This window comes from Martes martes (assembly GCF_963455335.1).
Source record: "Martes martes genome assembly, chromosome: 10".
NCBI lineage: Eukaryota > Metazoa > Chordata > Mammalia > Carnivora > Mustelidae > Martes > Martes martes.
Window position 1 is genome coordinate 51817717 of NC_137898.1, and position 22177 is coordinate 51839893.

Below are 22177 nucleotides of genomic sequence, written 5' to 3' on the forward strand. Positions count from 1 at the left end.
CAGGGCAGGGAGGGGTGAGTATGAGCCAGAGGTGTAGAGAACAGTCATGAATTATCATGGGAGCTAGCTGAGTTCCCTACTTTCACCTTCATTTAGAGCAGTCATGCCTCACTTCTGTTTAGTGATTTGTCTAATCAAACAGCCAGGATCAGGGCTTATCCATTCGTCCATCCAGTGCCGCTTGTTTTTAATGACAGTCTCCTTGACCATCTTTGCCCAAGGTCCTTGAACTGTGGAAGGCGTTTTACCTTTGTGATACCCACAGGAACCAGAGTTAATGATCCATGTGATCTGGCCTGGAGCCCCTCCTTCCACCCCTCCCCCCAGCATCCTGGTGAGTGAAGAGGTTTAGGTTGAATTTTAGAGGATTCATCACTCTGCAGGAGATCTGTTGCTGCAGCAGCAGCATCTTCCTCAGCTGCGGGCAGGCAGTGAGGGGTCTGGGGCTGAGCTGTGTGTGATTTCTGCACAGCTGGGCGAGTCCCGCCAGGCTCAGCTCACATTCTTCCTTGTGCTCCGAAAACCTCACTGGCCCAGAGAGAGGCCTCTCTTCCTTCCCTCCAAGTTCTGGGTCTCCCCTGTGTTCATTGAGGGCTGAGGGCTGCTCAGTGGAGCTTACCTGAGAGTCTTCTTGAGCAAGAGAAGCCCATTTTCTCTATCTTCTCTGGCAGGAGTGAGTGGCGGTTCTGGGGACTTCGCCTTGTACTGTCCTCTACACACACAGGAAGTGCTCAAGCTATTCTGTGAGACCTGCGATGTGCTCACGTGCCATAGCTGCCTCATTGTGGAACACAAAGAACACAGGTGCGGCTGGCCGGCTGCCCCGAGGCGGCTCGGGAGGGCTCTGGACTCCACTTTGCTAGCGCTGGGCTCCCAGTGTGTCAAAATGTTCTCCCTGCCTGTGCTAGTCTGGGGCCCTGAGACTGGAGTTTTTGTCTCTGCTCCTGCTGTGGGCTTTCTCTGGGAAAGGCCTGAAGGGCCAAGACTCAGCACTTTCCCTAGATATAATCCTAGCTTCTGTGGGCCAGGCTGAGACAATACACAGTGGGGGTTCTTGCTTGGCTGGCATGCTCAGCCCTCCTCAGCTTTTTCTTTGCCTCCTTCTTTAGGTGTAGACATCTTGAAGAAGTTTTGCAAAACCAGAGGATGCTTCTAGAAAGTGTGACTACACAGGTGGCTCATAAGAAATCCAGTCTACAGACATCTGCAAAACAAATTGAGGACAGGTAACACATACTAACCCCTTGCCAATGCTGGAAATGCTATGTTTCCTGACATCCTGGATCCCGATACCAGGCTATCAGATGTTGTACTTAGGAAGAATGTAGGGTGTTAAGCAGATGTGGGCATATGTCCCAGTAGACATATGTCCTGGAACTTAGAGGTCTTGTGGCCACTGAAAGGGCCTTGGGTCATCACTTAGTAGAGGGAACCAAGCTAGATCAGAGTGAGCAGTATGAGTTTGAGCCTAAGCACATGCCTTCTGAATGTGGCCATGACATAGCCAGGGGTAGGTGCTCAAGAAGGAGGGCATAGAGCAGATTCTGGGTTTACCATGAAGATGTAGTAAATCAGTGGCAATTTGCCCCTTATCCACCCTATCCCAGTGTCTTTTGTATAAATCTACAAGTGATATGGGGCCATTGATATTTAATGTGGGAAGAGGAATTAGTAGGAGCTCATCACGTGACAGGCACTGGGTTGCATGATTTTGTATAATTCTTATAACTTTTTGAGTTGGATTATCTCCGTCGTTTTGATGAGGAAACTGAGGTTCAGAAAGAAACACAGCTAGTCAGTGACTCAACTGGATTTGAAAGCTAGATCTGTGTGATCAAAGCCCATGTTCTTTAAAAAAAAAACCAAACTTTATTGATACAATTTATATACTGTAACATTGCCCTTTTAAATTTTACAATGCAGTGGTTTTCAGTATATTCACAGAGTTCTATAAATCAGTATTACTGTTTACTTTTAGAACACTTTATCACTCCCAAAAGACACCTGATACACATTAGTAGTCATTCCCTGTTCCCCCCAATGTCCCCAGCCCTTTGCAACCCCTAGTCTATTTTCTGTCTCTGCCCATGCTCTTTTTACTGCATGGCATTGTTCAGTGACATAACTCACTCTTTCTGTGCTGCCTCCAGTGCTGTGTAACGGGTGAGCTGCTGGGTTGACCTGAGTGTGGACCTGAGATTCACCAGAGAAAACCTGGTTGAGCTTTGGGTCCTTGGCCCACTTAGATCCAGTGTGCTGCATAGTACCAAGGTTAGGGTGGTGAAGGAAGGTTATCCTTTCTTTATATTTGGTGTCTGCTGGGCTGATCTTCACAGGCAGCCTCTAAGATATTGGCTGTCATGTTTGCTGTCTCTAGGCTTCTCATAGGCCTGGAAGGAGGAGCTCACCATGCTTTGTCATGTTCTGTTTATAGGATTTTTGAGGTGAAGCATCAGCACAGGAAGGTGGAAAACCAGATCAAAATGGCCAAGATGGTTCTGATGAATGAGCTGAACAAACAGGCCAACGGGCTCATAGAGGAGCTGGAGGTATATGAGGACAGATGGGTCACATGGATGGGTCGGTGTTCTCCCTAGGTCAAAAACCAGGCACATATCAAACTAATCCCAGGGCTCAGAGCTGCCTGAACTGGAATTCAAATGTGCAATTTGCATAGCTCTCTACTGTTCCCTTTATCTTAAAATGTCCAGTCTCATTTGGGGAATGTGGCTCATTAAGGGCTAGAAAGTCAGTTCAAACTCGCATCAGTGCTATGGCTATAAGGCAACTGCCTTCCTGGGCTATGCATGCTTATAGCCTCAGAAAAGACAGCCACGAAACAAGTCATGCCTGAGAGATGTAGATATTTGTTCATGTCCTCCTTCATTTATCACACATTCCCTACTGGCACTATAAAATCCTCCCTCCTCTCCCGTGTCCTTCTGCTGCCCATGGCCGTACTCTGTCCCACTGTCATCCCCTTGGGGGCACAGTCTCATCTGACTCCCTCAGGGTTCCCACTGAGACATGAGCCACCAAACTCCCCAAACAGGTAGACTGAAGTCCAAGAACAGGATGAGGGACTCTGTCTTCTCTGTCCATACCCAGGGCATTACTAATGAGAGAAAGCGGAAGCTGGAGCAGCAGTTACAGAGCATCATGGTCCTCAACCGTCAGTTTGAGCATGTGCAGAATTTCATCAACTGGGCTGTCTGCAGCAAAACCAGTGTCCCTTTCCTGTTCAGCAAAGAGCTGGTAAGAGCTCCAACTCAGTAATCACTGCTTTGGGGTTATTAAGTGAAAAGTATCTTTTACCAAACTCCGCAGTGCCAAGGACAGGTGCTGAAACAGTCCTGCTTACCTCCAGGCAAGTCAGGTGGGAAATTTTGTAGTTCTTTGTTAGGTCTTGGATTTAGTTGTGACTGCAAACGATGGGAAGCTGAGCCGGCCCTAGGGACAAATGGAGCAGGGCTTGGGATATTCAGTGAGGCTAGAGAGCGTGCTCAGAAAGAGCGAGAGCTAGTTAGAACAGGGGTCAGGCATTGCAGATGAAGGTCTCTAGATGAAGGAAAGGTCTGGGTACAGTGCCCAAACTGAAAAGAGACATGAAGGTGATTGACACTAAAAAGATGGAGGAAGAAGAGGCCAAGACAGTGACCAGGACATCAGTTAACTAGATGATAGCAGGGTGAGTTGGGACACTTGCCAAAGTCCTAGATGCGTGGGAAAGTTCATGATAGGAGATGGATGCAAGGGATGAGGGAAGAGGAGGGCAGTTGATGAGGATGGGAGTTTTACATGTGGACAAAAGAATAGCAGTGGGGAGCTCAGAGAATGTCTGCCCCCCTATAGGCTTTTACATTGAGGTTATGGTAGAATGAATGGAACTCTTCAGAGGGCTGCCAGGCAGGTGATCCTGAGGGAGAATTACCAACAGTTTAAGGCCTGAAAGAGAGAAGACTATAGGGAATCCAGAAACCTGGATAACCTGGATAAGAGGAAGGGAGGGCACAAGGGCAGGGGAAGGGATGTGAAGATTCCAAGTGCAAGGAAATGAGCATATGGGGGACCTGAGGCTAAAGACTCATGGCTCCAAGCCCTTCAACCTGTCCAAAGAGTGAGGGAGAGGGAGTTGTCATTCAGGTGCAAGACGCCCACAGAAATGACCTTTGGTGCTGTTGTCAGATTGTGTTTCAGATGCAACGATTGCTAGAGACAAACTGTAACACAGATCCGGGCTCCCCTTGGAGTATCAGATTCACCTGGGAGCCTAACTTCTGGACCAAGCAGCTGGCTTCCCTTGGTGAGCCGGAGCCCATCCTGTGGGCTTTTACATAATTGCTAAAAATGAGGAGAGCACATCTGCTTAGCTTACTGGGTAGGTCAGCGTAGGCCCAAGAGAAAGCACTCCCTGAGACTACCAGTGGTCCTGGAGTCACTCAGCAGACCCTTGTATGGGTGTGGGGAGGAGGGCTGGGGAGAGGGGACAACTTCAATAGCAGTGCCAACACAGACTTTTGTAACAGGACCATTTGAAATCTGAGCTTTCCATTCTGCATGAATGCCCTATTACCTTGGTTTCATTGCTGGAGAGGAGACAAGCCAGTGGCCCTGCTCTCCAGAATGCTGTGTGGCAGTGCAGGTGAATGTGTGTCTCTGGTCCTGCAGGGGGTATTAGTGTGTGTGTAGGCAGAAAATGGGTATCAGCATCAGAGAGGGGGAGAGAAGGGGAGGGAGGGACAGTGTCACCCCCACTGCCCCTTGGAGTTGAGATGTAAGCAGATCATTCTTGAGCTTCCCTCCTGCAGTGATTTCCTGGCATTCAGTCTTAGGCAGAGTACAACTGAGGTCTGATGGCCTGATGTAGGTTTGTTATGCTAATGGCCACCTGCTGTCTTTGTTCTTGAACTTGACAGAGTGAAGAATAAAATTTAGGTTTATATTTTTTGCTTCCCTCTCCCCTTTGATTTAATTCAACAGATCTTTGGTGGGCCCCTGCTATGGGTCAGCACCCCATGCTGGGCACTAAGGGACCAAAGGTGACTAGAATACACCTCTGGCCCTCAAGTTGCTGAGTCTTCCCCCAAGTAAGCATCATTGAAACAATGAGTGGAAGAAGCCATGAGACTGAGCTGGAGATAGTCTGCTCATGCGCCAAGGCTTAGAGACCTCAGGATGATGCTGGCACTTGCTGCTGACATGATGTTGGGGTTCCCCAACTCCTTCCATCCTTCTTACCCAAAACACAACCCCCCCCACACACTTATATTTGGAGACTTGGTCATTTGTCCCACAGTCAGTTCCCCTTTGCAATTTTCCAGCCTGCTCCCTCCCCACCCCCAATGTTGATTTTTTTTCTTTTGTCTGAGTCTGTGTTCAAAAGGAGTGAGTGCTGTTTGAAAGAACCCATGGTTTTTCTAGTGGGATAAAAACAGAGTGAGACTGAATATTTGGGAAAAGCTGAGCTAATTTCTCAAATGCCCCTGGCTGCCACAGGTCTGGATTGGTTCTGTTGCTGGCAACATTCTAGGCTGAGTCTTGGAGATCAGGGTTGAATTTGCTCATCTCTGTGCCTGGTATAGGTTTATCGAATAATGTCCTTTGGTCCCAGGAGCAGGAAGTGGCAAGCCAGGGAATAACCGCAGGTTACCTTTGGAAACACTCTCTGTTCTGAATTTCCAGGCTGTATAACTACTGAAGGTGGACAGCTGTCCCGGGCAGATACTCCTGCTTATGGAGGCTTACAGGGACCGTCATCCTTTTATCAAAGCCACCAGTCCCCAGGGGCTCAGCAAGAGACTCTCAGCCACCCCTCACACAAGTTCCAGTCTCCAGCCCTGTGTTCCTCCTCTGTGTGCTGTTCCCACTGCTCCCCAGCCTCACCCTCCCTCAAAGGCCAGGTCCCCCCACCCAGCATACACACAGCCCACAGTTTTAGGCAACCCTCTGAGATGGCACCCCAACAACTGGGGCCTCTGCAGTGCTCTACCCTGCTGCCCAGGGAGAAGGAGCTGGCTTGCCATCCTCAGCCCCCAAAGCTGATGCAGCCCTGGCTGGAAACCCAGCCCCCCGTGGAGCAGGAGAACACATCCCAGCGGCTGGCGCCACAGCTGACTTCCCAGCCGGTATGCATCGTGCCCCCGCAGGACATTCAGCAAGGAGCCCATGCCCAGCCTACCTTGCAGACCCCCTCTATCCAAGTCCAGTTCGGCCACCACCAGAAGCTGAAGCTCAGCCACTTTCAGCAGCAGCCGCCTCAGCAGCTGCCCCCTCTGCCCCCTCCACCACCTCCACCCCAGCAGCCGCCGCCTCCCATACCTCCGTCCCAGCATCTGGCCTCTAGTCAGCATGGGAGCCCTTCTGGGCCTGCCTGTTCCCAGAATGTGGATATAATGCACCACAAATTTGAGCTGGAGGAGATGCAGAAGGACCTGGAGCTTCTCCTTCAGGCTCAACAGCCCAGCCTACAACTGAACCAGACCAAATCTCCTCAGCATCTTCAGCAAACCATTGTGGGGCAGATCAACTACATTGTGAGGCAGCCAGCACCTGTCCAGTCCCAGAGCCAAGAGGATGCTGTGCAGGTGAGCCTCAGGGTGGCTGGGGAGGGGTTGGCAGGGGAAACACACATTCTCCGTCCTGGGATTACTCGGTCAACACAGCCTCCGCAGTCACTGGGTTGCAAGGGAACACAGTTTCTTCATCTGTGAGCGTCCTTGAACTCGGGGCTCACATTTCAAGTCCTTCCTGGACTCCACTGCCCACCTCAGGAAAGCTCCCCAAAACACAGTAGTCCTGACAGAGATCTGGGCTCAGTATTCTCCAGAGTGGCCTGGCTTAGCCCTGCTCTCCTAGATGACACTAGGGACCTTGTCCATCAATTGAACCTTCCGAGCTGTGCCAGACTCCTGCCACTGCCAGGACAGAAGGGAGGTTATCTCTTATCTTTGTAACCTCCCACTTCCCTTGCTGGGAACTTATGAATCTCAGATGGAAGGGGAGACCTTAAGGAGTGGAGAGCAGGTATGCAGTAATGCTAGTGGGCAGCATCTTTATAACACCACACAGCTATAGACAAACCTTCTAAGCTAGATATGTTTTATATATACTCTACCATTTATTCTATCAACAGTGTTAGGTAGGCATTGCCAATCGTTTTTTATAGGCCCAGAAGTGGGGGTCGGAGAGGGCAAGCACTTTGCCTAGATATCCTAAACACTGAGCGACAGAGCCAAGACTTGGATCCCGGTCTGCTGACTGTAATTCCACAGGAGAGGCCTTGTTCTCTCCCCTGGGGTGTTGGGGGGAGGTGATGAATGCTGCTCCTCTCTTCTCTCAGCTAAGAGCCAATTCAGGAGGTAAAGATCGTACCTTTGGGATATTTGCTGGTTTCCACATCTTCATCCGTAACTCCGTGCTTTTCTTTTCTTCCAGACTTTCCTATTCTCGCCTCTTCTCCCTGTCCTTTCTCACTTCCCCCCTGTGGTGTCTCCTTTAAATGTGTAATCACATTTATATCTTCAAAGCAGCTCTAGGGACTTTTACTTTATTATAAAATATAAGGCCTCACATTTATGCTTTAGCACCGACAATGTCAGATCATGCTTCAAATGTCTCCCTCTGAGGCTCAGTTCCTTTGAGGAGATAGGAAATCATCCTGAGGATGGCAGAGAAAGGTCTAGGATTCATTCAGGACCACAGGCAAAATGTAAGTCAGATGTGTTAGGATCACTATGGTGAATACAAGAAGAGTTTGACCAGAATTCTCGGTTTGGCTTCTATCCTGAGACTGTCATATTAGGATGTAGTCTCATGAAAAGTTTAGGTAAGAGGATCTTTCTTTCTGAAAAATTTCCAGCAGTTCACAATGCGTAGTTGGTGACAATGGGCAATGCAGGGTGGGTGTCAGCCTTTGCCGCCGCTGCTGTTCTTTGCAGGAAAACCCACCCAAGTTCTTTTTTCTCCTTCAGGCTTCAGATGAGCCTTCAGCGTCTGAAGGTCCAAAGCCGGCTCTCCCTCTTGACAAGAATACTGCTGCTAACCTGCCCCAGGCGCCTGGGGAGGAAACCCCTCCCGGTGTTCCTCCACTGGACGGCACCATCCAGCACTCCTCTCCAAATGTGGTGAGAAAGGTACTAATGGAGCCTGCTTTCCCTGACCACATGGGACCCACTGCCAGCCAAGACCCCAAGGACCTGGATGAGGATGACTGGGTGGGGGGAGGAGTGTCCCTGTTCCATCCCTGGATATTACACAGCCCTGAGTCATGCCTTCTGTCCTAATGAGTCAGCAACATAGGTCCTCCTTCATGCCCATTTCCACTCCCACACGCACACTTGAACTGGGACCAACTGGGCTTCATTTAGAGTATAAGGGGGAAGGAAAAGGGAAAGAAAGCCAGTTTATGACACACTTACACTGGGCCTGGAATGGTGCATGGGCCTTCACAGTTCTGTGAAGTGGCCGTCCCCATTTTCTAGCTGAGGTAACTGAGATTCAGGGCCCTATAGCTAGTAGATGAAAGGGCTGAGGTTTATTTAAAATGAAGTTTGTCGGAATCCAAAGACTGAACTGTTTTTTCTCTGCAACACAAATGGGGAAAATGACCCAGAGTTGATGGGCTTTAGAATTTGAATCAGTGGCGTTTGTTGGGGTGGGGGGTGGGGGGATGGTCTGCAGTGATGTCCTGACAAGGTGACTGAGCTGCTAGGGGCACTGAGAGCTCTTGAAGATAAGCAACTGGAGCCCTTCCTGTCTGCTGACTTCCCTGCTTGCTACAGGGCATCATTTACTCTGGCAACTACCCAGAGCCCCACAACTCGTTAGCTGTCCTCCCCATATCCCTGCCCTTCACCCTCACCCCTGCCATACTCCTAGCTAGAACCTCAGTCGGCCCTCCCTGTCTCCCCTCTCCCTGTTCCAATACCCTTTTGCCTTCTCTGGTCTGGTTCCCTTGGCCCCCCGGCACCTCCTGTCAGCCGTGTACTTGAAGCCATGTCAAGTGTTGGGTACCCCCAGCCTGTGCGCTCAGCCCTGCACAAGGCTCTGGCTCCGCAGCCCCAGTTCTGCAGCTGTTCTGCGTTCCTGCCCCTCACCATGTTTCCCCCAGCACCATCGCCACGTATATCTTAGTCTACCCCAGTGATATGTGAGAAGAGACTGCAGAAAAGTAAGAGATGCAAAGATGAAATGGTAACTTGGAAATCCCTGGTGGCTCTTGAAGTCTGGCTAGGCCTCTAGTATTACTGGGTTTTGGTCTGTGCTGGGCCTGTCCTGCCCTGTTAAAACAGTTTGGCCTAGAGGCCATAGAGATGCTATAAATGGACTCTTTGTGGCTCTCAGGGGTTTAACTTTTTATACTTGGGCCACTTACCTATCCATCTGTCCAGTTATTTATTCACTCAATGTTCAAAAAATATAGATCTGTCTCCTAGTATGTGCCAGATGTTTTGCTAGGTGTCAGGCACATATCAGTGAATAAGAGTCTCACATTGGAGCTTACAGTCTAGCGGGAGAGACAGACGGTTAAATGAGCAGCAACAATAAATGTGATAAAGTGCTGGGATAGTCACTGGGGTAGAGAGAAGGAGCATATAACATTGGAAAAACTGTTCACAGAGGACTTCCCTAGGGGACATGATTTTAAGCTGAGATTTGAAGAAGTCAGGCTAGTGAAGGGAGATGAGGGAGAGGGCTGGACTAAATGATCAGAGGGAATGGCCAGTAGGAGGGTCCAGAAGTGAGAGAAAGCCTGGGGTACTTCAGGGGGTTTCAGATTGCTTGGCTTGGTGGGAACATGAAGTGGACTGGGGAATGGGAATGGAAGCAGAGTGCTTGGAAGGCCCTGTAAATTGTGCTCAAAGTTTAGCATTTAGTCTTGGGAGTTGAGTTGTGAGGAGTGAAGGAAGGATTTCTTAGCAAGGAGGGACATGGTTTGAATTAAATTTTAGAAAGGTCACTTTAGCTATAGGAAGGGAGACCAAAATAGTACAGAGGAGAACAAGGAGAGATTGAATGGAACCAGTAACAATGGGTATAAGGAGGAAGCGTGGACTTCAAGAGATCAGATCACAGGAGCTTTCGGACTTGCAGTCTGATTGGTGATGGGAAGTGATGGAGAGAAGGTCCTTTGGCTTGACATCCAGGTCTGTCTTGCCTACTGGGTTGCCGTTCACTGAGGTGGGAGCATGGGAAGAAGAGCCTATTTTGGGGGAGGAGAAAGGTAAATTTGAATTGTTGGCATTCTCCTGTGGAAGCTACATAAGAAGATGCCCAGAAGTTAGCTAGCTCTAGATGTCAGTAGTTCAGAAGGAAACATGGGGATTGGCAGTGCTCAAGGGTTAGGAGAATCCATGTAGAAATTGCCGCTGCTGCTTTAATGGGGCCTGCTTCTGTTTCTATAGACAGTATGAAGGAAAGGAGGGGAGCCGTGTGCAAACATGAAGTCTTTTGCCCGTGTGGGTGGCCCACAGGGCTTTCTGAGCATCAAGGGGATGCTGCCCTACTGTGTGGCTACGGGTTGGCAGTGGGGTTAGTGAAGGTCCTAGGAACTCTTAAGTTCTCATTTGGAGCTATCTCTGGCCCTTATTAACCTGGGCTCAGGGAGAGGTTCAGAAGAGCAGGTGGCCTGGCCCTTTCCTGATATTTTGTAGGCTTCTTCATGGCTTGGACTCCCCGCCCCCCCGCCCACCACCACAAAAAGAACCTCAGTGTTGCCATCCTGGCTTAGAGGAGCCTTTGGGTCTATTTGACTGAGAGAGTTACTGGTTAGACACAAAGCTACCAAAATAAGAAAAAGGGCTTTCTTTTTTGAGGGAATTCATTGCCTTGAAGCTGGGATTGGGTATGGCGGAGGGTGAGATGATTGAGGACATGGAATAACATTTTGAGCATCTTATCATTGAATGATAATACTTTGTATAGCATTTTTCTACCTGTTCCCTTAGGTTTTTACGTGGAGTATTTCATTTTATCTCTTTGTTTATCCTAGAAGTACTATGAGGAAGCCACTTTCATATTCCCCTTTGAAAGATGTGGAAACTGAGACACAGAGAGGTTAAGTGACCCACCTAAGAGCTATACAGCAGAGCACTGACAAAGTTAGGAACAGAGCACAGGTTCCTGACCCTGGCCGTGCTCAGGGGCTAGGTTAGATCGCCTCTCCTTGGGCACTGCAATGGGAGAGTCAGGACTCCATCTGGCCTCTCACTTGCTAGATTTTCCTCTTTACACTCATTGGGAGTAGCCTAGGCCCTGCTGGGGAGAGGGCTTAGGACCCAGCCTCGTCTGGTTATCTGGTCAAGGTGTTTTAACCTCCAGCCTGCTCCTAAGCCCGTGATGGCCTGCAAGTACCAGGAAAGTCAGAGGTCTATGCAAAGGCCACAGAACGGAGGAAGCCATGGCAGCCGGCGCCTCTCTGAGTGTTCTGCAGGGACTGGTTCACGCTCTGAGCTGCCGACTGACATTCCATCACCACGGGGAGGACTTCGGTGACAGCACAGCAGCTGCGCACACGCCCTCTCGAGTTGGTGCTAACTGAACTGCTGGCGAAAGCATTGCTGCCGAAAAGTGAGATAGGCAAATTTTTGAATGGATTTTCTAGTGGCTTGAGCTCTGCTCTCTCAGAGGCAGCATCCCCTACTACCTTTCCTGTATCTAGCAGGGTGTTCTGGAATGAATTTTGACATCTGTCTGGCCCTCGCAGTTGCCTCATCTTGGTTTAGCCACCCTGAAGAGAGACCGTGGTTACAGCGTGATGACAGAACTCCTTACATCCCGAGTGAACCCGGAATGCATTTTGACGGCTTCATTTGTACTTTTGAACGAGTCAACTGATGAGAAACACACACACTGTCTTCCTCAGAGCTCTCATGGAGTCAAGGATGTAGGCATCACAGAGAGCCTGTCCGAGCCCAATTCAGCTGCAGGAGGACCTCTCTTCTGCTTACATGTGGTCCACATCCTCTGCAGAGGGCTGAGAGACCACCAGGATCCTGCTGATGGCTTCAGAGGAATCTGAGATGTATTTTTAGCACACGATGCCTAAGCAGGAGGCTTTCCTGTGGTCTGCATTAGTAAGAGTGACGCAGAAGAGCGAGGGATGATGACTCACACGAGCATTCACTTCATTACCAAAGCACTCTGATGCCTGAGCTCACAATCTGATTCCTACAACTCAGATCTACATTAGCATGTAGAGGAGGATTAAAGCCCAGAGATGGGAGGTATCTTGCTTAAACTCCATTCTCTAAATCCTGGGTTGTGTAAGGAAATATAGGGTGTCCTGCCTTCATCGTCTCCACATTCACGTCTGTGGGCCAGATCATGGTTTCTCAACTCCAGCAATGGTCGTTTCCTCAAAGCTCGGCCTCAACAGCAGAACTTGGTCAGAACCTTCCCAGGGCCTCAGGAGGCTTTCTTAGGGCACAGCCCAGGTTCTTGGTCAGCAGTTAGCAGTTGCAGAACTGTACAGAGATCTGCTCTGTGCTGCTCAGAAGCCAAGCCAAGCATTCCCCAGGTCTGGCTCCCTGAATTTCACAGCCTCTAGGAAGGCTCTTTCCTCAGTTCTAGCTCGATTTCATTCACAGACCAAATCTAAGATCCTTGTCTAGGTCTCTTGGTCCATGAGAAAACAGGTCCTTGTTTCTGGGCCCTGAATTTCCTTACACTGGACTGGCCAAAATATCTCTGGGCGAATTCTCCTAGTCTCCAAGGCTTGGGTTTTGGGGGTTCCGCTCACTCTGGCTTTTACTTCAGGTTTACTGGAATCTACTTACTCTTTTTCTCTTCCTTCCCCCTTAGACTCTGGAGTCCTCTTAGCTTTTTCTTTCCTTCCTGAATCATCAGGGCGCTGGGCACTCTTCAGCTTTTCTCTCTCCACCACCCATGAATGTTTTCCCATTTGACTCTGGTCAGTTAACATATGTTACCATATCCACAGGAGTAGCCTTAATTTGCACAAGAGCTTTTCATGGAGTTGGGGGAGCACTCACTGTCATTAAGGGCAACAACTTTGCTATTAAAAATCAACTTGTGAAACCACTTGCTAGGAAAGTTAGTTCCTTCCTCAGATGTCTGATTCAGTTGTCTGAAGATCAACTAGTCTACCTGATCTGAAGCTGTCAGAACACTCAAATATTCCAAGATTTAATTCATAAATCTGTTTATCTCAATCCTTGTCTCCTTATCTGTTTCCTTCAGCCAAAGTGAAGGCCTTTAATGTGTCTCCAAGATAGTTTCAAAGTCATTGCCCCTTCTCCTGTGTACATTTATAGGGTGGTCAGTCTTTAACAATTCTGATGATTGAGACAAAACCCTAAAACCAGAAGTGAGCAGGTGAAGCTTCGGAGCAGCAATGAGAACAGAGGTCATACACCCACACATGCTATTCGGTGTGAGATCATAAGTCCCTGCTCAGGTATCTAGACAGAGGTCTTGACTGCAAGCTTAGTTATATGGTTTCCTCTAGAATTTTTCATTTTCCTGCATTAGAGCAGTAAGCAGGGTAGAAGCAAGGAGTCAGGACTTCTGTAATGGCAGCTAACGACAAGGGAGAAGACAGGAAACATCACCTGGGCAAGTGCCACACTGGGAGGTCATTTGGCAAAGGGACAGGCTCAGTCCTACAGGCCTTAAAGCATCACTGAACTGCAGCCCACTCCAGCAATAGAAGTCCATCCAAGTTCCTTTATGTCACTAAGAATGGTGTCATGAGGCTCCATGTACTTTGTTTATTATGACAAGGTGGTGTGTAAAGTTTTAGAAGTACTCCTATTCAAGATATTTTAAAGCCAATTGATTTTGTTACTGAAAGAGGTATGTTTCAGATATTTGGAAAATTAATTTCTGTGGAACACCACCCTATTTGTGCTACTCTATCCCCAGCAATATTATCTTGCTGTAAGAACCTGGAACTTATATTAAACTCAGGGCATGTGCATTAAGTGTCTGTTTATTGACTTCTCTGTCATGTCTTACTAGACTACTAGCTTTCTGGCTGATGGCACAAAATCAAAACCAGCCAGAAGATTTTTAAACCTTCGCCCAGATTCCTAGTCTTGGGCCTATATACACTTGGGAAATCTGTGAGTGATGACTCTGTGTCTCAGTTTCCTTTTCTGTTGAATGAAGAAACCATGCTTTCTCTGAATTTCGATAATACCGTGTGCCAGTCATTGCAATAAGCACATTGAACTCCAGAACAGGATCTGAATGGTGAGGATGGGGAGGGGGGCTCCAGGTGGAAGAGCAGAGGTCAAACGGGAGACAGGCTAGGTGGGTGACGAACTGCATAGGTGACTAGTAAAAGAGCCTGAAGGTCAGACAGTTCAGGGAGGGCATAGGTCATGCACATTGTGAAGGCAGGTGGTTCAGGCAGGTACATTCTGTAGGTTTCAGGTGGGATAATTTAGACAGGTCACAGGTCAGGCAGGTGCAAACAGATCAAGGAAGAAAAACAAGAGAGGAAAGGAACAGAGATAGGAACATGCAAGTATGGGAGAAGGAGAGAAAATTAGGAGCAAGCGAAGAGATGCTAGGTAAGAGGCTCAGGGCAGTCTCCCCTTGTACTCCAGTGCCTGAGCTGATTATCAGAGTCAATGTTTTTGGCATTTTTGACTTCTCTTTCTGCCCTGAACTAGAAAATAGTTTATTTTTACTTGCAAACCTCAAAATACATATTTTTCTCTCATGAAATCTGTAGGTTTTGTATGTGAAGAAGGCAAGGTATCTGTTATGTAGCTGACAACTTGGGAAGCAGTTGCTCTATACAGACCTTACAGCTGGCCATATAATTTTGCCTCCTCACATTTGACCCCTGGAGGGTCCTGGGTGCTAGAGAGGGCAGGCAGCATCATCTCCATGGAGGGATGAGCTTCTCCAGGGTGTGCGACACCAAATGTCAAGTGCAGCCACGTTCCCAAGCCTGGTATGCTCTCAAGAAGCCCCATCCTTCCTTCCAGACCCTGGAGACCCAGCCTCCTTTCCTAGCCCTGAATTTGGTCCTCTCCTTCTCCCTACTCACCTGGAAGCACTGACAGCAGGGTAGGGTGGAGGTTCTCAATCCTCTCTTTGTTCCTGCACAAGAAATAGTTCCGTGTGTGTATGTGTGTGTGTGTGTGTGTGTGTGTATTTTAAGATTTTATTTATTTGTCAGAGAGAGAGAACATGCACAAGTGGGCAGAGTGGCAGGCAGAGTGGCAGGCAGAGGCAGAGAGAGAAGCAGGCTCCCCACTGAGCAACGAGCCCGATGCGGGACTCGATCCCAGGACCCTAGGATCATGACCTGAGCCAAAGGCAGCGGCTTAACCCTCTGAGCCACTCAGGCATCCCTTGTTTTTATATTTTGTACCTCTTCAATCCAGAGAGCCAAATGAAATATCAACAATACCACCACAGTATATCTATGTTCCTGAAATGCCACTGTATTTGTGTAGCCTGTAGAAATGGGATGGAGCTGGCTTCCTTCTTGCACTTCCTCTGAGATCCTTCTCAGACTTCTCACGTGGATGTTTCTCAGGTTCTTTTTACCACTACCAGAGCTTCCCCCCACTTCCTGATGGCCTTGGTCTCCTTGAGGTTGGCTGTGGATGTGGACATGAAGAAGACTAGTTTTTAGTATCTTAGGACATGTTATTGACCCTGTGCTATGTGCTGGCTGTTATAGGAGCAGGTTCAGCAGGCCCAGCTCAAAATAAACTCTGATAGAATTTCCATAGTTCTTCCATGGCCCAGTCTGCATACCCTCCTCTATCATTGCATTAAGTCACACTTCATGATATGCAATAAGTAATCAGGAAAGGGAGTTGATATCCTACAAAAGCATCCTGCCTCTAATCTGGAGATAGAGGTGGAGATAGCCTACCTCTAACCTGGGGGGTTTTTGTCCTTGGGAATTTCATGTTGTGCCTATTTTGTGACATACAGCACCTGACCGTTTTTACTTGGGATTGCCACTGGCAGTTATTTGGTGCCCTTCGTGCTTGGCACCAAGGATCTCATAGAACCATCTGTGTCTTTGGCAGACGAAATGACCACCAGAGCTGCAGAAGATATACATGTCAAATGGGGAAAGGGTGAAAGAAATCAACTCAAAGGATTAGACTGTCATATATTACAAAAGGGATTGCAACCATCACTGGGCATTCTTGTCCTTAGATAAGGAAAGATAGAATCTTAAAAAGCTGTGGTGGTGTGTAACCAGGACAGCGGGGATGCCAAGGGGAGGCAGGTTACGGCATGTTTGAGATAGCTCTTCCATACTTAATCTACCCAGTTTGTTTTGAGTTTCTCCCCAGACCACCTTCTCCTTAATATTTATCTTGGGATTTAGACTGTAGAGCAAATTGGAGCCTTTTTATTGAACACTATTGAACTACCAAGGAACATATAAAAAACGAACTTTGGGGAGACAAAGGGCATTTATATTTAGCTCGTCTGCTTTTTAAAATTGAGAATTAAGAATAGAACATAAAAGCTTTACCAAAGCAGTGAAATAACAAGGGGAAAGCATTGGGAGAGACGAGAAAGAGGTGATAAGAAAAAGAAAAACAGGAGAGGAAGAGAGAGAAGCTTGAAGAAAGCAGGCAAGGTAAGGACAGTGGCTGAAGCAGAGCGTGGGAGAGGGGAAGATGAGTTCACACAGAGAAGGACCAAACCAGACAGGCCATGGTCAAGAGTGTGGCTTCAGCGCCGGAGATCCGGATTCTAAATCTGTAAAAATCCCACATCACATGTCATGCTTATTTGTTGAAACATTGAAAGGATCGTCCCAAGATCAGAAATAAGACTAGGATGGCTATCATTTGACCTGGTCCTTCTGTACTTAGCTGGCAGAGTAAGGCCGGAAAAACAAATGCAGGAAAAGGAAGGAGTAAAACTTAACTAATCACGGATGACATGATTTGTGTGCACAGAAATTCCCCAGGCGACTTCAGCAAGGTCTCTGGGTACAAGGTCAATCTATAAAAATCAGTTGCATTTCTATGTGTGAGCACAAATAAAGGGAAAATGGAGATTTACAAAGTTATGTGTTCAACTGCATAAAACATTTCAGATGCCTTGCTGAGCCTCGTTTTTCTCAAGTATAGGGTTAGGGCCACAAGAACAACACTAACAGTCACAATACGAGGGGCAGCAGCGGCAGTAGCTGGGGGGTCACAGAGTACCTGCCACGTGGCAGACAGTGTTCTAACCCTTTACCTGGATTTGTTCTTGTCATCTTCACAACCACCCTTTAACATTTGTGATGAGGATTTAGTGAGGAAATGTATGTAAGATACTTAGCAAATTTCCTCACATATAATAAATTATCAATAAATGTGAGCTATACACAGACAGTCATGATTTTAGAGAGACACATAGGCCCAGATGTTAATAGAGCAGAGCTGCTATTTATTTGGTTTAAGATTTGTAGAATAAACAGTCATACATTGTTGTTGTTTTTTAAACAATTTTAAATAGCTCATGAATTCATTTATTCAGCCAGGTCTAGAAGCTGCTCCTGGGTCTAGAAATACAGTGGGTAAGCAAAATAGATAAAATCTATGCCCTAATGGAGTTTATGGCTTATGGGGGAAAATAGAGATTCATCATATAGTCTCACAACTAGGAGAATGTAGCACCCCCCTCAAAAAAAAGGAGTTACAAGAATGTAAAAGGGAGGAATGAGGTCTGGGCCACAGAATGAAAAGAGGCTTTGATTAAAAAAAAAATCACAGGTGAGCTGAGTTTAGAAGGACAAGTGGTATAGGGGCAGGGATAGGAGAATGTTCCATAGAGAGGAAGAGGTCTGTTTGAAGGGGATGAAGGTTGTAGGTGGAAGGAGAGCTTTGCATGTTTCAGGAATTGAAAAAAATGTCTGAGTGGCTAGAGCTCAGAGAATGGGAGGGTTGTTATGTGAACTGTGGCTAGAGTAGGACAGGAGATGGCAGTCATTTTCACAGCTGTCCTAAGAACAGTGCAGTGTACTGTGGGGCTTCTTGCAAAGGAATGATGTGGTCAGATTTGTGTTTTGAAAATATTTCTCCAATGAGGAGACTACTGCTATCATCTGGGAAAATACGAAAGTGTAACCCAGACTAGGACACCAGCAATAGAGGGAGGAATTAGTGGGAAGATATGTGACTTGTCTAAGGGGTAGAACTGATGAGGTTTGAAATTAGCTTGGGTGAGGGAGGAGGGATGGCCCAATGATGCTTCCCCTCCTAGCATCTGACTTGAAGAACTGGGTAACTAGGAGGGACATTCACTGAGGTGAGGACAACCTTTCTTCACTGTTAAGTAAGCTTGCTAATTTTATAGTTAAACTTGAAATGATATTTGAAGTGTTTACTTTCTTATGGAAATTTGAATATCTTACTCATGGGGAAAGGCTGAAGACACTGATTTTGGAAGCTTAGAGATATTTACTCTTTGTTTCCTCTTTGACTTTCAAAAGATGCCAAGTTGTTCTATCTTTAGTCTAAAAAGAAAAAAAAGGCAGGGATATCAAACTTCTAAATTCCTAAATGTTACATTTAGAACCAGTCTTTCACCATCCTCCCTCCATCATACGTGTTTCTCCAATCTGTGAAATGGAATGCATCCAGTGCAGAAATCTATGTCTTTAACTTCACTTTGTGAACCTTTAGGTCTCTTCTCCCTGCAATGCCAAGCAGTTAGATAGGAGAAAACAATTCTTGGGGTTGGGAAGTTACAGCCTCATCCATTGATTGTCCATACTTGGTCATATTAAGACCTAGCTGCTCTGATGTTCTCTGCTTCTGGCTTGGAAGGTCTTTTACAGATAGAGTTGGGCTAGGAAAGACTTTCCCATCTCTTGGTCAAAGCTTTCCCTTAATGCTAATGGTTCTGGAGTTGATCTGAGCAAGCCCATGAAAAGGGCCTAGAGTTGACTCAGGTTCCCCAGGACTGATTGGGTCCCCCCAGACCTTGGCATTATCTCAGAGAAGGCCTGAGGCAGATCAGAGTTTGAGCCTTCTGGACTTCTTCCATTTATATGAAGCAGAAACTAGCCCACAGGAATGCCAGCAGGGATGAGAAGGCACTAGTGGTTTAGTCAGTGGGGAATGTGAAGTTGGAGGGCAGTCCCACAGTCTGATCCTATGCCTAGGTACCGGATGGGGGTGAAGAGTGTGGGCTGATGGTGGCTCCGTGTGTGTGTGTGTGTGTGTGTGTGTGTGTGTGTGTGTACCACCCTCATGGCAGGTGGTAGGTGATCTCTGTCATTCTCCCACACTGTTTCATCACTGTCTGACAAACACACACGCACATCAGTGTCCTCAGTCTGTGGCCCCCTCTCTGTCAGAGCCTAGCAGCCTCCTTGGCATAGGGGACTGGGAATAGGACTTCATGTGTTGTCTGAGTTCCCTGCAGCTACTAGACTCTGAGGCCAGAGTGAAATCTGAGCATGGGAGCTCTCTTGGGCTGCATTTCTCCTCCCCTCCCCTTATCCCCTGCTAACGGCCCGACTCTGTGCTGTCTTCGTTCCCGCAGCACTCCACTTCGGTGAGCATCATGGGCTTTTCCAACACATTGGAGATGGAGCTGTCATCTACCAGGCTGGCAAGGACCCTAGAGCCACAGATCCAGAGTGTGAGCAGCCTGACTGCTGCCCCTTCCCACATGGTCCCAAGCCTGCTGAGCGGCACACCCACAACTGTGTCCAGCCTGATGAGTGGTCAAAACCAGGCCATGCCGAGCCTGACAGTCAGTCATCTGCAGACCATACCCAGCCTTGTGCGCAGCACGCCCCAGTCTATGCCTGGTCTGATGAATGATTCCTCCCAGGCCATCACAAGCCTAGCAAGTGATCACTCGCAGGCCAGGCCCAACCCAATGTCTGGTGCCACCCAGACTATGCCAAGTCTGGCAACTTGTCCTCTGCAGAGCATGCCTCCAGCTTCTGACATGCAACCGGAAACTGGATCCAGCTGCAGTCCCGGCTCTGGCCGAACTGGAGGGAGCCTGTGCCCTGCAGATGGGGCTGACCCCTCTCTTGGGAATGCCCTGTGTAAGGTAAGTCCTGGGGGAAATGACATTCAACTTCCTCTGATCATCATTGAGCAGCAGGGTAGCCCCTGAAAGGCTTATCCTGACATTAGCTTAATAGCTCTATGACTACTAACAGTAAAACCATCTGATTTCTTTGATTCTTTTTGGCCTTTCACTTTTGAAAGATGGAGAGTGAGGATTCTACTCGCTTCACTGACTCTCTGGGACAAGATTCCACAACCCCGGGTCTGGAGGTTTCCAAAGATTTGGCTATGCCTTCAGAACTGGAGGAGCCAATTAACCTCTCTGTGAAGAAACCTCCCCTGGTCCCAGCAGTCAGTACATCCATGGCTCTGCAGCAATACCGGAACCCAAAAGGTGAGGCGCAAGTCAGTAAGCAGCCTGTCCCTCCTGCAGGCCACAGGCATGAGCTCAGCACTTCCGGTCAGATACAGGTCAGGAGACAGGCTCGAGGCAGGAGGGAGCAGCGTTTCTCTCTCAGGCTCAGTTCACTTCCCTCCAACACAGACTCACTGGGACCTGTTCTGTTTCCCTCACTGTGGCCAGGACTTAGCCTTTTGTAACATTTCCATGCAAAAAGTTCTGGAGGGCTGGGTCAGAGGCAGGGGAAACAGGAAGAACTCATCCCAGAGGGGCTAGCCTTGGCGAAATATTTTAGGGAAAATAGCATATCTGACTTTGGAGTCAGGTATATCTAACTTAGAAAACTTTTTACCTTTGTTCTTTTATTCTTTATTCTGTTCTGTCTTTTTACCTTTGACCTTTCTGAGCTGGTTTCCTTCTCTGTAAATGGGGCTAATCATAGCTACTACATAGACTACCGGGACCAATAACTACAGTGAGATCATTTGATGGCTTTCTCTGTAGTAACAAGAATTGGCCATGCTTTGCCTCACACCCGGCAGTCCTATGAATTTGTGTTGTGCCCCAGAGTAAAGGGAATTTGGACCAGTGCAGACACCTTCTGATTCTCTTCTCACCTACCTACATACCTTCTCAAATGGGGTTTCCTTTTTTCTGTCATAAGCAAGGGCTAGCTGGGAAGTTTGAAAGCAACCACTGAGTGACTGTTTGGGACCTTTTCTGTTTAATGTATGATATGTGTTTAGTCTGTAATGATCACTCCATTTCTCATACATTTAATAAATGAAAATGGAATAATTTTTCCCCTTGCTTTTTCACACTGACTGAAAGACCAACGAACAATGATTGGTTCTTGTTAACTGCATAATAATGGGACCCTGAATTTTAAGCAGTTCAATTTTTTGGACCCTGGTTGCCCATGGAAAGTGCCTGGTGCTGAGTGGTGCTCAGTAAATACCAGTTTCCTTCTCCCTCCCCACACCGCCTCCTGCCCGTCTACACACATTCTACTGCACTACTCAGGGTAGGGCTGCAGGGAGCCTTTTGCCTATGGAGTATGAACTAGACTCTCAGGTAGTATTAAAATCCCAGCACTTGGGTGGAAAGGCAGAGGCTGGACAGAAGGACTCCTCAGAGCACATAACACTAATATATGGAGAACAAGAGATTTCTGAACTCACTTGGAAGGTGAGAAGCTGGCCCCTCATCACCTGACCCAACACTCACCCCTAGATAGCCTCTGAATGTAATGTTTGGTTTTTTAAATTTTTAACTTTTTTAATTTTTAATTTTTTGAAGTTTTATTTAAGTAATCGCTACATCCGATATGGACTCGAACTCACAATCCCAAGATCAAGAGTTGCATGCTCTTCTGACTGAGCCAGCCAGGCACCCCATATCTGTTTGTCTTTTTATTTATTATTTATTTATTTGTAAAGATTTTGTTTATTCCCATTTGAGAGAGAGAAGGAGCACAAGTAAGGGGTAGGGAGAGGAAGAAGCAGGCTCCGCACTGAGCTTGGAGCCCAACGTGGGGCTCGATCCCAGGACCTGAAGATCATGACCTGAGCCAAAGGCAGAACCTTAACCATCTGAGCTTCCCAGGGACCCCTCTGTTTGTCTTTTTAAATATTTTATCTATTTATTAGAGAGAGAGAGAGAGAGAGTGAGAGAGCGAACACATGGGGGGGGGGAAGGGCAGAGGAGAGGGAAATAGAGTCCCAAGCAGACTCCCCACTGAGCATGGAGCCTGATGTGGGTCTCGATCCCAGGACCCTGAGATCATGATCTGAGCCAAAAC

General features: G+C 47.7%; 1 protein-coding gene across 1 annotated transcript in view; it reads left to right on the plus strand.

Annotated features, from left to right (window-relative positions):
• Window positions 1–22177, plus strand: part of TRIM66 (tripartite motif containing 66) — a gene marked incomplete at both ends in the record, with an annotated part of 49364 nt that overhangs the window by 22828 nt on the left and 4359 nt on the right. The window contains 9 exons of the mRNA XM_080817606.1: window positions 672–804; window positions 1110–1226; window positions 2435–2549; window positions 3109–3255; window positions 4186–4303; window positions 5683–6584; window positions 7971–8132; window positions 19495–20016; window positions 20178–20370. Coding sequence (XP_080673732.1) covers window positions 672–804; window positions 1110–1226; window positions 2435–2549; window positions 3109–3255; window positions 4186–4303; window positions 5683–6584; window positions 7971–8132; window positions 19495–20016; window positions 20178–20370 — 2409 coding nt within the window. The remainder of the gene's footprint in view (window positions 1–671; window positions 805–1109; window positions 1227–2434; window positions 2550–3108; window positions 3256–4185; window positions 4304–5682; window positions 6585–7970; window positions 8133–19494; window positions 20017–20177; window positions 20371–22177) is intronic.